This window comes from Drosophila albomicans, chromosome 2R, assembly GCF_009650485.2.
Source record: "Drosophila albomicans strain 15112-1751.03 chromosome 2R, ASM965048v2, whole genome shotgun sequence".
Lineage (NCBI taxonomy): Eukaryota > Metazoa > Arthropoda > Insecta > Diptera > Drosophilidae > Drosophila > Drosophila albomicans.
In genome coordinates, this window is record NC_047631.2 from 28,251,962 (window position 1) to 28,265,348 (window position 13,387).

General features: G+C 36.4%; 2 protein-coding genes across 2 annotated transcripts; both read left to right on the forward strand.

Moving 5' to 3' along the window:
- The first annotated feature begins 1,380 nt into the window (after positions 1–1,380).
- Positions 1,381–2,122, forward strand: LOC127565941 (prolyl 4-hydroxylase subunit alpha-1-like). The gene is made up of 3 exons (XM_052006898.1): positions 1,381–1,755; positions 1,815–1,983; positions 2,040–2,122. The coding sequence occupies exons 1-3, from the start codon at positions 1,381–1,383 to the stop codon at positions 2,120–2,122; spliced, it is 627 nt and encodes a 208-aa protein (XP_051862858.1).
- A 1,129-nt stretch (positions 2,123–3,251) lies between these two features.
- On the forward strand, positions 3,252–10,160 carry LOC117574422 (uncharacterized). Its single transcript, XM_052006899.1, has 14 exons — positions 3,252–3,467; positions 3,531–3,682; positions 3,744–3,882; positions 3,960–4,153; positions 4,207–4,817; positions 4,877–5,045; positions 5,103–5,181; positions 5,565–5,795; positions 5,859–6,010; positions 8,717–8,867; positions 8,929–9,122; positions 9,176–9,792; positions 9,856–10,024; positions 10,081–10,160. The coding sequence occupies exons 1-14, from the start codon at positions 3,256–3,258 to the stop codon at positions 10,158–10,160; spliced, it is 3,150 nt and encodes a 1,049-aa protein (XP_051862859.1). The 5' UTR covers positions 3,252–3,255.
- The last annotated feature ends 3,227 nt before the right edge of the window (positions 10,161–13,387 follow it).

A 13,387-nucleotide genomic window follows, 5' to 3' on the forward strand; every position in this document is an offset into this window, starting at 1 on the left:
CCATTCGTAAGAAATATTATTACAGAGTCTATCGCTGTCTAACGTTAGCAAATTACTTTAAATTTAGAATGATATTATGATTTCACAACAAAATTTACCATGGAGGAAATTAAATCGTTTGGTTTCACTTAAGATCGTTAGCTTCATAAAGTGACAGCTAAATTACTTTTTTAAGCATAAGACAAAAAACGATGTTGCACTACGGATTACTGCTATCTCTTGTACATATTCTTAGCCTATCTGTTGTGTTGGTGACATGTCAAAAAAATGATATTACTGAAAGTTCAGACTATATTTCATCTGTGCCTAATAGGCTGAGGTTGTTGAAACAAAATGGGAAATTATTGCTGAATCTCTACGAATATATTGATGAATTGCAAGAGAAGATCGAGACTTTGCGAAAGTGAGTAGTGAATTATTTAAGATTATAATATACTAGAAAGATATCTATACTTTAATTTTGTAGGATCGGCAAGCACTTGCAGCATCCACAACTGGCAGCCAAAGGTCAAGAAGAGGAGTTCCTCTCCAATCCGATGAACAGTTTGTCGCTTATAAGACAAATGCATGCAGATTGGTCTAATGTGGAGAAGGTGATGAAACAATCAGTTGGTCAAAGTAAATTATGAATTATAATGTTAGTTAGTGAATCAACTAACTATTAATAACTCCTCCACAGAACAATTGAATTTTATAAGGAAAAGACCCAAGCTGAAAAATGTTAAGGAAACTTTTATTGCCATGCATCGAATAGCTTCGAGTTATGAGCTAAATGCGACTGATATTGCCAAGGGATTGCTTGACGGCATGCAGACTGAGTGAGTAACTCGACCTTGTAGTTATATAATATATATATATATATTTATATATTTATCAACTCTTTAATTCTCCAGTGCAAAACTTTCTCCACTCGAATGTTATGAAATGGGATTGCTCTATTTTAATGGATCGCTTTATCACAAAGCAATCGAATGGTTAGAAACAGCCAAAGCGTTAATGGATAAAACTCCAAGAGATGTCTATGCATTGTTGGGTCTAACACGTAGTAAAATTTCCCATCTATTAGCTAGATGTTACACAGCTTTAAGTGAGTCAACTTTATGTTAGTTTATTTTTTTTTAAGTTTAACATTCTTTTTTTTTAGACAACTTAGAGCTAGCCCGCCTTGTGTTGCAGTCAGAGCCAGATTTGAGCGCTAAGGCTGAGCAGTTATTAGAATACTTCCAAGCAAACAAACCTCAAAAAGTTGAGAATGATCTCATCGAATTTGATAGAGCCTACGCTTATTTCTGTGGCTCTTCTTTTAAACCTAAGCCAACCCGTCTTCTTTGTTCCTATAAAACATCAGGAACGCCTTTCCTTCGCCTGGCTCCCTTTCAAATGGAACAGATCTCGATGGATCCAGATATATTCGTGTTCCACAATGTGATCTCTAGCGCAGAGATTGCAATTTTAGACCGGGAAATGGAAGCATTTCTGGTTCCTGCCAAAGTAGCTACTCCTGAAGGAGAGAAAGTTTCCAGTTATCGCACAGTAAAGAGCGTTAGGTTGCCTCATGTAAATGTTTCAAGAGAAGTGAATTTGCTGGCCGTGCGATTGCATAAACGAATGTCGGATTTGTCGGATTTTAATCTCGACAGTTATAGTGACGTCATGCAGGTGCTTAAGTATGACTTTGGAGGACATGCCAGCATTCACAATGATTACTTCAAGAACTCCAGCAGCGAGGATCGCATTGCCACAATTTTGTTTTATGTAGGTAAATGAAGCCTAAGTGGGAGTTCTATTAATGGAATTTCTACTTCTGCTTACAGCTCAATGATGTGTCTAGTGGTGGTGGAACAGTGTTTTTTGACCTCAACTTGACGGTGCAGCCAGAGCCTGGCAAAGCTGTTCTCTGGTACAATTTGAATTTAGATACATTTGACTACGAAGAGCGAAACATACATGCATCTTGCCCTGTCAAGATTGGCTCTAAATTTGGTTAGTTTGATTTGGAAATACTTTTATAAACGATATTCAAATCATATGCTTTGCAGCCCTCACACAATGGGTACTTGAGCATCGACAGATGTTCAACCGACCGTGTTTAAGGCCTCCAAAGTTGCGTCAATACAAGTAGACTCAGATGAATGATGAGGAGAGATCATCTTTTAAGTATGAATGAAATGAAAACAAGTAAGAAAGCTACAGTCGAGTGTACTCGACTGTGAGATACCCGCTACCCATTTTAAATAAAAGAAATATATTTTTTGCGGTATTTTTCTCAAAATATACCGATAATACTACAAAAATACTAAAAATATACCAAATGGCATATTTGGTTTATAGATATAGTACCGTATTCAAAATATACCATAGACGGCACAATATACCAAAGCCAAAGCAACTAAGACCCCTTGTAAGTAGGCGTTTTTGCCTATACAAAAGTATTTCTTTAATAACTTTGACAATCTGATCGCAAACAAATTTTCAGGAATCATAACTACTATAGTTATTATTGTATATGCCAAAATTCGCAACTCTAGCTTTAAAAGAACGCTGGTTATTCGATTTTTTTGATTTGCGGGGGCGGAAGTGGGCGTGGGAAAAAATTGAAATAAACTTGATCTGCGTGCAAACATAACAAATGCTGTCGAAAAATTATAGATCTATCTCTTATAGTCTTTGAGATCCAGTGTTTCATACGGACGGACGGACAGACAGACAGACACACAGACGGACAGACGGTCAGACGACATGGCTATATCGTCTCGGCTGTTGACGCTGCTCAAGAATATATATACTTTATAGGGTCGGAGATGCTTACATACATTGACTGCCGGCACAAAGTTATAATACCCTTCTACCCTATGGGTAGCGGGTATAAACATTAAAGCCATTAGATATTAGATTTATATATATAATTTACAATTTTCTTACCAAATGACTGGGCAACAATTATCCTAACATAGGAAGCGCAATTCTATTGTGCCACAGGGCAGAAAACTTTATTCAAATCCTTAAAATCTACAAATCACTCAATCAACTTAGCATGATAAACCTTTACTTAACTTTATCTTTGGAAATCGTTAGAAATATTATTACAGAGTCTATCGATGTCTAGCGTTAGCAAACGACTTTCAACTTGGAAGGAAATTTTGATTTCACAGCTAAATTTACCGTGGTGAAAATTAAATCGTTTGGTTTCACCTAAGATCGATACCTTCATAAAGTGACAGGAAAATGAGCCTTTAAAGCATAAGACAAAAAACGATGTTGCACTACGGATTACTGCGATCTCTTGTACATATTCTTAGCTTATCTGTTGTGTTGGTGGCATGTCAAAAAAATGATATTACTGAAAGTACAGACTATATTTCATCTGTGCCGAATAGGCTTAGGTTGTTGAAACAAAATGAGAAACTATTGCTGAATCTCTACGAATATATTGAGGAATTGCAAGCGAAGATCGAGACATTGCGAGGGTGAGTAATAAGTTATTTAGTACTTTATTAAACTATATTGTTATTTATTATACAATCTCTTAGGCTGGCCAAGCACTTACACCAGCCACAACTGGCAGCCAAAGGACGAGAAAAGGAATTCCTCTCCAATCCGATGAACAGTTTGTCGCTTATAAGACAAATGCATGCAGATTGGTCTAATGTGGAGAAGGTGATGAAACAATCAGTTGGTCAAAGTAAATTATGAATTATAATGTTAGTTAGTGAATCAACTAACTATTAATAACTCCTCCACAGAACAATTGAATTTTATAAGGAAAAGACCCAAGCTGAAAAATGTTAAGGAAAGTTTTATTGCCATGCATCGAATAGCTTCGAGTTATGAGCTAAATGCGACTGATATTGCCAAGGGATTGCTTGACGGCATGCAGACTGAGTGAGTAACTCGACCTTGTAGTTATATAATATATATATATATATATTTATATATTTATCAACTCTTTAATTCTCCAGTGCAAAACTTTCTCCACTCGAATGTTATGAAATGGGATTGCTCTATTTTAATGGATCGCTTTATCACAAAGCAGTCGAATGGTTAGAAACAGCCAAAGCGTTAATGGATAAAACTCCAAGTGATGTCTATGGTGTGTTGGGTCTAACACGTAGTAAAATTTCCCATCTATTAGCTAGATGTTACACAGCTTTAAGTGAGGCAACTTTATGTTAATTTATTTTTAAGTTTAACATTCTTTTTTTTTAGACAACTTAGAGCTAGCCCGCCTTGTGTTGCAGTCAGAGCCAGATTTGAACGCTAAGGCTGAGGAGTTGTTAGAATACTTCCAAGCAAACAAACCTCAAAAAGTTGAAAATGATCTCATCGAATTTGATAGTGCCTACGCTTATTTCTGTGGCTCTTCTTTTAAACCTAAGCCAACACGTCTTCTTTGTTCCTATAAAACATCAGGAACGCCTTTTCTTCGCCTGGCTCCCTTTCAAATGGAACAGATCTCGATGGATCCCGATATATTCGTGTTCCACAATGTGATCTCTAGCGCAGAGATTGCAATTTTAGACCGGGAAACGGAAGCATTTCTGGTTCCTGCCAAAGTAGGTAATAGTGAAGGAGAAAAAGTTACCAATTATCGCACAGTGAACAGCGCTTGGTTGCCTCATGTAAATGTTTCAAGAGAAGTGAATTTACTGGCAGTGCGATTGCATAAACGAATGTCGGATTTGTCAGATTTCAATCTCGACAGTTATAGTGACGTCATGCAGGTGCTTAAGTATGACTTTGGAGGACATTTCAACATTCACAATGATTACTTCAACGACTCCAGCAGCGAGGATCGCATTGCCACAATTTTGTTTTATGTAAGTAAATGAAGTCTAAGTGGGAGTTTTATTGAAGGAATTTCTGCTTCTGCGTACAGCTCAATGATGTGCCTAGTGGTGGTGGAACAGTGTTTTTTGACCTCGACTTGAAGGTGCAGCCAGAGCCTGGCAAAGCTGTTCTCTGGTACAATTTGAATTTGGAAACATTTGACTACGAAGAGCGAAACATACATGCATCTTGCCCTGTCAAAATTGGCTCTAAATTTGGTTAGTTTGATTTGGAAATACTTTTATACACGGTGTTCATGTGAAATGCTTTTGCAGCCATCACCCAATGGGTCTTTGAGCATCGACAGATGCTCAACCGACCATGTTTAAGGCCTCCAAAGTTGCGTCAATACAAGTAGAGTCAGATGAATGATGAGCCGAGATCATCCTTTAAGTATGAATAAAATGAAAAATATAAATAACATACAAAAGCAAAGATTGTTTCTTTTATCATTACAAATACCAATCGTAATGTTTTATAATGAAATTTATATAAGCCAATTGGCATCGATATTTCTAAGTCTTAATTATTGATCAGAATCTAGATACAATAATATTTCCAAAGGCCTTAATTATAATTATACTCATTAGACTACATGGTTTATCGATGTCGAATGAGGGCAAATAACTTTTTACTTAAAAATAGTTTAATTTCTAAAATTTCCCAGCATCGGAATAAATTGTTTCGATTCGCTTTGAAACGACATCTTATTAAAGCATTAGTTAAACTAATTTCAGAAGCAGAAGACGATGGAAAATGTTGCACTACAGACTGCTGCGATCTTTTGTGAATATTCTCAGCATTTCTGTGTTGTTGGTGGCGTGTCAAACGGAGAATCCTATTAAAAGTACAGATTATATTTCATCGCCAAAGAACAAACTAAAGTTATTGGAACAAAATGAAAAACTATTGATGAATCTCTATGAATACATTGATCGATTGCATGAGAAGATTGAGACATTACGAAAGTGAGTAAGAAATTATTTAAGATTATAGTGTACTGTAATGATGTTCATACTGAAACTTTTTAGGATTGGCAAGCACTTGCAGCAGCCTCAACTGACAGCTAAGGGTCAAGAAGAAGAGTTTCTCTCCAATCCGATGAACAGTTTGTCGCTTATAAGACAAATGTATTCAGATTGGATTCATGTGGAGAAGTTGATGGATCAACCAGTTGGTCAAAGTAAATTATGAATTCTAATTTCAATTGGTTCACAATGTTAAATCGTATTTTTACTAACTAGAACAAATGGATTATATTCGGCGAATGAATGAGCGAAGACCTCAACTGGAAAATGTTGAGGAAGCCATGGTTGCGATGCATCGGATGAAGGAAAGTTATTTGTTGAATGTAACTGATATTGCCAAGGGATTGCTTGACGGCATGCAGACAGAGTGAGTGACTCGACTTTTACTCCTAAGTTGCCTTTTATCATTTAATTTAATCTGTTAGTGGAAAACTTTCACCACTCGAATGCTATGAAATGGGATTGCTCTATTTTAATGGATCGCTTTATCACAAAGCTGTCGAATGGTTAGAAGCAGCCCAAAAATTAATAGATAAAGCTCCTTCAGATGCCTACGCTTTTTTGGGTCTAAAGCGTAGCAACATTTCGTATCTTTTAGCTAGATCCTACACTGCTTTAGGTAAGGCAGATTCATATTCCTTTCACTTCTAAAAAAGTAATTCTTCTACTTATTTTAGGTGACTTGCAACTTTCTCGAAATGTGCTACAGACAGAACCTGATTTGAGCTCGAGAGCTGAGCAGTTATTGGAATATTTTAATGAAAATATTCCTCCAGTAATTAAAGATGAAAAGCTGATCGAGTTTAATGGAGAGTACGCCCATCTTTGTGGTTCTTCCTATAAACCAAAACCCACACGTCTTTTGTGCTCTTATAAAACTTCGCCAACGCCTTTTCTTCGACTGGCTCCGTTTCAAATGGAACAGATCTCTAAGGATCCCGATATATTCGTGTTCCACAATATGATCTCCAGTTCTGAGATTGCTTTGCTGGAGGGGGAAACGGAAGCGTTGATGGATCGTGAACTTGTGATTGCAGAGGATGACAAACTCGTTCATTCGAATCATCGCACACTTCGACACGTTTGGTTGCCTCATCCACAAATTTCTGAAGAAGTGCAGTGGCTGGTGAGTCGCATAAAACAGCGAATGGAGGATTTTTCAGATTTGATCGTTCTGGAACTGGATCCTATGGAGATGCTCAAATATGGCTTTGGTGGTCACTTTAGTATTCACAGTGATTTCTACAACTTTACGGGGGCTTTCATGGAGGATCGCATTGCCACCATTGTGGTGTATGTAAGTGGATGAAGTTTAAGTTAGATTTTAAGTTAAACAACTAATTAAACTGCTTTTGCTTACAGCTTAATGATGTGCCAAGTGGCGGTGGAACAATGTTCCCTAAGCTCAACATGACGGTAAAGGCAGAGGCTGGCAAAGCTCTTCTTTGGTATAGCATAAAGCCAGACACATTTGATTACGAGACGAGGACTGAACATGCAGGTTGCCCAGTTAAAATTGGCACTAAATTGGGTGAGTTCGAAATGTCAAAGCATAAAAATGTTTCTTAAATAAACGTTTCTTACAGTTCTCGCACATTGGCTGTACGAACACGATCACATGTTTACTCTCCCTTGCAGACAGCCTCCAAAAAGCCGTATTTACATTGAACCTTAATTTAAGATGACTTTTAAAATATATTTTAATGCATCTTTTGATTGTAAGAAATGCAAAGAATAATGTACAATTTATTTTCATACACTGAAAGTGTCTCAACAACAAATATTCATTTCAAACTTATTAAATCATGGCATGACATTTACGAAATATATTAATAATTAATAAAAATAAACTTGGGAATGATAAATTAGTTACATATACTTTTAAATTATTTTGAATAATTAAATGAGAATATCTTTAAAGTTATTGATTTTAAATAAGAAGTGAAAAATATAAGAATATATAAAGGAATATTATTTATTCTTAACAGAGAAAATCATTAAAGGTCGTACCAATATTTGGCTTCAAATGAGCATCAGCAATGAAAGCCCTTTTAATCCTTTACTCCGCATAAGCATACAAATAAAATACTCAATTAAATCATTCAGTTTTAAACAACGTTTTGAAAGTTCTTATAATATTTTAATTTGTTATTAAATCTATTGATCAAGTGGAAAAATTATTTAGATTTAATTTAGCAAAATTATTTTCCATTATTAAAGGGTCTTTAGCTGTCAGACGATGGCCAACAAATCGCAATCTAAAAGTGTGTTCACGAATGAATTATACATAAGGTGGAATAAATCGTTTAGTCTCGCTGCGGATCGACGTCTTTATAAAGTGACAACTAAGTTGTCATATTCTACAAATTGCCAGAAAAGATGGTGCTCTACAGACCTCTGCGATATTCTGTATATATCCTTTGTATAAAGGTGTTATTTGTGGCGTGTCAAACGAATAATCTGAGTGTAATAATAGATTATGTCACATCGTTAAGTAACAAACAGCAATTGTTGAATCAAAATGGGAAACTATTGCTTAATACCTTCGAATATATCGAAGAATTGCAGGCGAAGATCGAGACATTGCGAAAGTGAGTAATAAATTATTTAAGATATATTACAAAGATATCTATACTATAATTTCTTAGGATCGGGAAGCACTTACATCAGCCACAACTGGCAGCCAAAGGTCGAGAAGAGGAGTTCCTCTCCAATCCGATGAACAGTTTGTCGCTTATAAGACAAATGCATGCAGATTGGACTCATGTGGAGAAGTTGATGGAACAACCAGTTGGTCAAAGTAAATTATGAATTCTAATTTCAATCGGTTCACAACAATATTACGTATTTTTACTTACCAGAACAAATGGATTATATTCGGCGAATGAATGAGCGAAAACCTCGACTGGAAAATGTTGAGGAAGCCATGGTTGCGATGCATCGCTTAAAGGAAAGTTATTGGTTGAATGCTAGTGATATTGCCGAGGGATTGATTGACGAACTACAAACTGAGTGAGTAACTTGACTTATGATACCCTATAGTTGTATATTATCATTTAATTTAATCCGTCAGTGGAAAACTATCGCCACTTGAATGCTATGAAATGGGATTGCTCTATTTTAATGGATCGCATTATGGCACAGCAATCGAGTGGCTGCAAACAGCTAAAGATTTAATGGATAAAGCTCCATCTGATGTCTACGCTTTCTTGGGTCTAACTCGTAGCAATATTTCGTATCTTTTAGCTAGATCACACACAGCTTTAGGTAAGGCAATTCCATACATTATCAAATCAATGATTAATTTTTGTTTCTTTTAGGGAACTTGCAGCCTGCTCGCGTTGTGCTGCAAGCGGATCCAGAATTTAGCTGGCAAGTTGAGGAGTTGTTGGCATATTTTCAGGAAAACAAACCAAAAGGAGTAAAAAATGAACAACTCATTAGATTTCATGACACGAATGCTTATCTCTGTAGCTCTCTTTATAAACCAAAACCCACGCGGCTTTTGTGCTCCTACAAAACATCGCCATCGCCTTTTCTTCGACTGGCGCCTTTTCGAATGGAACAGATCTGGGAGGATCCCGAGATATTCGTGTTTCACAATATGGTTTCAAGCTCAGAAATTGCGACGTTGCAGCGAATAATGGAAAAAGTGATGCATACTAAAATCGATGATCTTGAAGATTTACGATATTATCAGTTTCACCGCACAGTGCGTCAATTTTGGATGCCCAATCCAGATCTTCCACAGAAAGAAAATTTGCTTGTGAGACGCATACGACAGCGATTTTCCGATTTGTCAGATTTCTACATTAGCGATGCATATCTGGCGAATATGCTGAGGTATGGCTATGGCGGCCATTATGAAGGTCACAATGATTTCTTGAATGATACCATACCGAACATCGACGATCGCATTGCCACCATAGTGTTGTATGTAAGTGGAGAATTCTATAGTCCAAGTATTGATATGAATAATATTTGCTGCCTTTGTTTAAAGCTGAATGATATGCCAAGTGGTGGTGGAACAATGTTTCCTACGCACCAGTTGACGGTGCAGCCAGAGGCTGGAAAGGCTTTGCTTTGGTACAACCTAAAGCTGGACACCTTTGACTTTGAGACGCGTAACTTGCACGCTGCCTGTCCTGTGAAAATAGGCACTAAATGGGGTAAGTAGGAAATGCAACGGATCGAAAAGTGTTGCTTAAATTAATGACATTTGCAGCTATGACGCAATGGATACACGAGGACGATCAGATGTTTACTAATCCTTGCTTGAAGCCTTCAAAAAACCGCAAATATTAGGAAAGTTATAAACTTAAATAAAAAATACCCTGTCAAAAAAGAAAAAAGTATGATTATTAGAAAATTACAAAATTTTTTATTTCTAGTTGCATAATTTTAATGAGGTTAAAAAATTTCTCGCTTCACGATTATTTTGCGAAAAGTAAGGCTGTATATTATCAATATATATGTATGTATATATGTATATAATATATGTATCCAAGCATCTTGTCGCTGTTGCCGCTGGTCAAGTCCACACACAAGATTTACTTTCTTTTCTTGCTGCTTGCACTCAGCTCATTGCACCATTAAGTGGGCAATTAAATTCAATTAGCCCCACACACACATTCGTATCGTACTCTCGTCTCCTGGCAGCTGCGACTCCAAATGCGATTCCTCCATGCCATTTATCACGGATGCGGCACGCATCGCTGCCATCGCCTGTTCCTCCTTCTCTTCCCTCTTCTTCGCTCTTCCTGCTGCACTGGGCAAGTTTTCACTTCGATTTCGTTTTGGCGTTGCTAATAATTTCATAGATTTATCGTTTAGCTCTGGCATTTCCCCCTATTTGTCGATTGCTTTCCTCCAAAGTTTGTTCAGCAATCGCTCGACTTGGGTTTTATTTTCATTCAAGATGGATTGGCAACTCGTGTGGGTGGCAGATGCAATGATACAACCTGAAAGTGCGGTTTACATTTATTGGCTTAGGAATTATTTACTCTTTAATATGAAATTAGTCAATTACTCATATAAACTGTTCTTTTTTTTTAGATACAATTAAATTAAATACTTAAAATGTGCCTTTAATTCGTCAGTAATATTTACAATTTTAATAAACTACCAGTTCAGCTAAAGAAGAAATAAGCAGAAGCAAACATTTAGCAGAAGGGGATGCTAGATGTGCACGTAAACGAAAGTAGAGTGCAAAAAGAAAATAGAAGAAGTGGCTACTAGTGAAGCAGAAGCAGTTGCTAGTTCGCTAAGAGTATAACGGAAGACGTTGCTACTATGCTAGTCTAACGGAAGCAGTTGCTAGTTCCTGAAGAGTACAACCGAAGAAGTTGATTGGAAAGAAAGAGTGAGAATATTAAGCAGAAATAGAACGAAAGCGAAGGTGAAGAAGTATAACGGAAGACTTTGCTACTATGTTAGTCTAACGGAAGCCGTTGCTAGTTTGCGAAGAGTACAACCGAAAAAGTCGTTTGGAGAGAGCGAGAAGGAAATTGAGAGATGCAGTTGCTAGTTCGCTAAGAGTATAACAGAAGACGTTGCTATTATGCTAGTCTAAAGGAAGAAGTTGCTAGTTCGCGAAGAGTACAACCAAGAAGTGGCTTGGAAAGAAGGAGACAGAATGTTAAGCAGAAACAGAAGGAAGGCGAAGGTGAAATAGTAGAAGTATAATGGAAGACGTTGCTACTATGCTAGTCTAGCGGAAGAAGTTGCTAGTTCGTGAAGAGTAAATTTGGAGAGAAATAGACGGAAATGTTAAGCAGAAAATGAAAGAAGGGTGAATGCGAAACAGAGGTTGTAAGCTGAATCATTTTTAAGTGCTTACTAAAACTATAACTACTGCTACTATTTTCTAAAGGAAGCAGTCGCTAGTTTGCTAATAGCGATATAAAAGTTGTTGTTCGAATACAAGAAGACGAAAATGTTAAGCAGAAAGGAATGCAAGGTTTGCACTTATTTTGATCCGGTGGCTTCTTAATGAATAAATATGTTTTTTTCAATGAGTTCATGTAATTCTTGTAAAGTGATAATTAATTAAATATTACTATTTTGATCGAAGTATAACAAATATTGTTTTTCAATCAGATTAAAGACTCACACTAAAATGAGTAATATTGATTTTGTGTGATCATAAAACTTAAAAAATATTTTTGAATAATGAAAATAGGCATTTATTATAATTATTATTATTATAACTTATTTTATAAAACTGAATTATTTGCTCAAATTACCATTGTTGTTGTTTTTTATACACTTTTGAATTGAACTAATTTATGTATATATTAAACGTCTTGCACTGATATTGCAGTAATTATCGTTTGCCTAATGATGCTGCCAACTTCTTTGTACGAGTAGCTTAAGGATGTCTACAATAAGTGAAAGCTACTTTAAGTTCTCAGCTATTGTGATTTGAACTCGAAGAAGTAAGTTCGCTGTAAATTAATCTTGATTTCACCTTGGCAAATAGAGTCGCTCACAACTATGAGACAAACAACAGTCGACATATGCCAACGACTGCAGCTCCTCCACTTCGAAAGGTAACTGCGGCAATTTATCAAAATTTGCAAATGGAAAGAGCGCAAGGAAGAGCGCAGAGTTTGAGGGGGGGAGAAGGAAGCCACAATGGCAATTGGCATGCGTATGCGTGATTGCATGTCTATGTAGTCTATGTGTATAATAGGTGTGCAGCTGGACTGCGTGGGTGTGTGTTTGTGTGTGTGTGTGTCTGTACTTGACTTAAATTGCTTTTTTCAATGCCAACGGCTGCAGCTATTTGTTGTTGCCACTGCTGGTTGGCTGCCTGTCACATGTGGAGCCAAATGTCATTTCAGCAAAATCCCTCAAGTCGTTCGTCTGCCGACTATGTGTTCATCTCTCTTTCTCTTTCTCTCTTTTTGTGTGTGGGTGTGTGTGTGTGTGTGTAAGAAAACACTCGGCAAAATATGTTGGCAGCATTTTTGTGGGGCTCTTTAGATTGCACTGGGACAGGTTTTGAGTTTGGGTCTGAGGCTGCGGTTGTCTTTACAAGACAATGAACATTTGTTGCTTCTGTTGTTGCAGCAACAAGAGCAACTTAAATGAGAACGAGAGTAACATTTTGTGTCTGCGCATTGTCGTCGGCAAAAGGTGCGGATGTCTCGGAAATATTGTACGAAAATGTCTGCATAAGAGCTCAGCAAAAATGTGTGCAAGAATATAATAAATGAGTGTAATACAAAAAAAAAATATAATGAAAAAAGGTAACTAAGAAAATGTCGTTTATGCTTGTTAAATTGAGTAATTACATGAGAATAAAATATGTAGAAATAAAGTTATCACTCTAATGATAGATATTTTATTACATTAAATTACTTGATTTGTATTCTAAGATATAATTAGAAGATTCAGACTTTAAAGGCGAATTATTGAATACATAGTCAACAGATTTTGACTTAATAAAAATAATTTTAAGGGAAATTAGAAGTATTGGAACAATATAGAGTTTATAACAAATAAAAATTATGTACAAAATATGTACA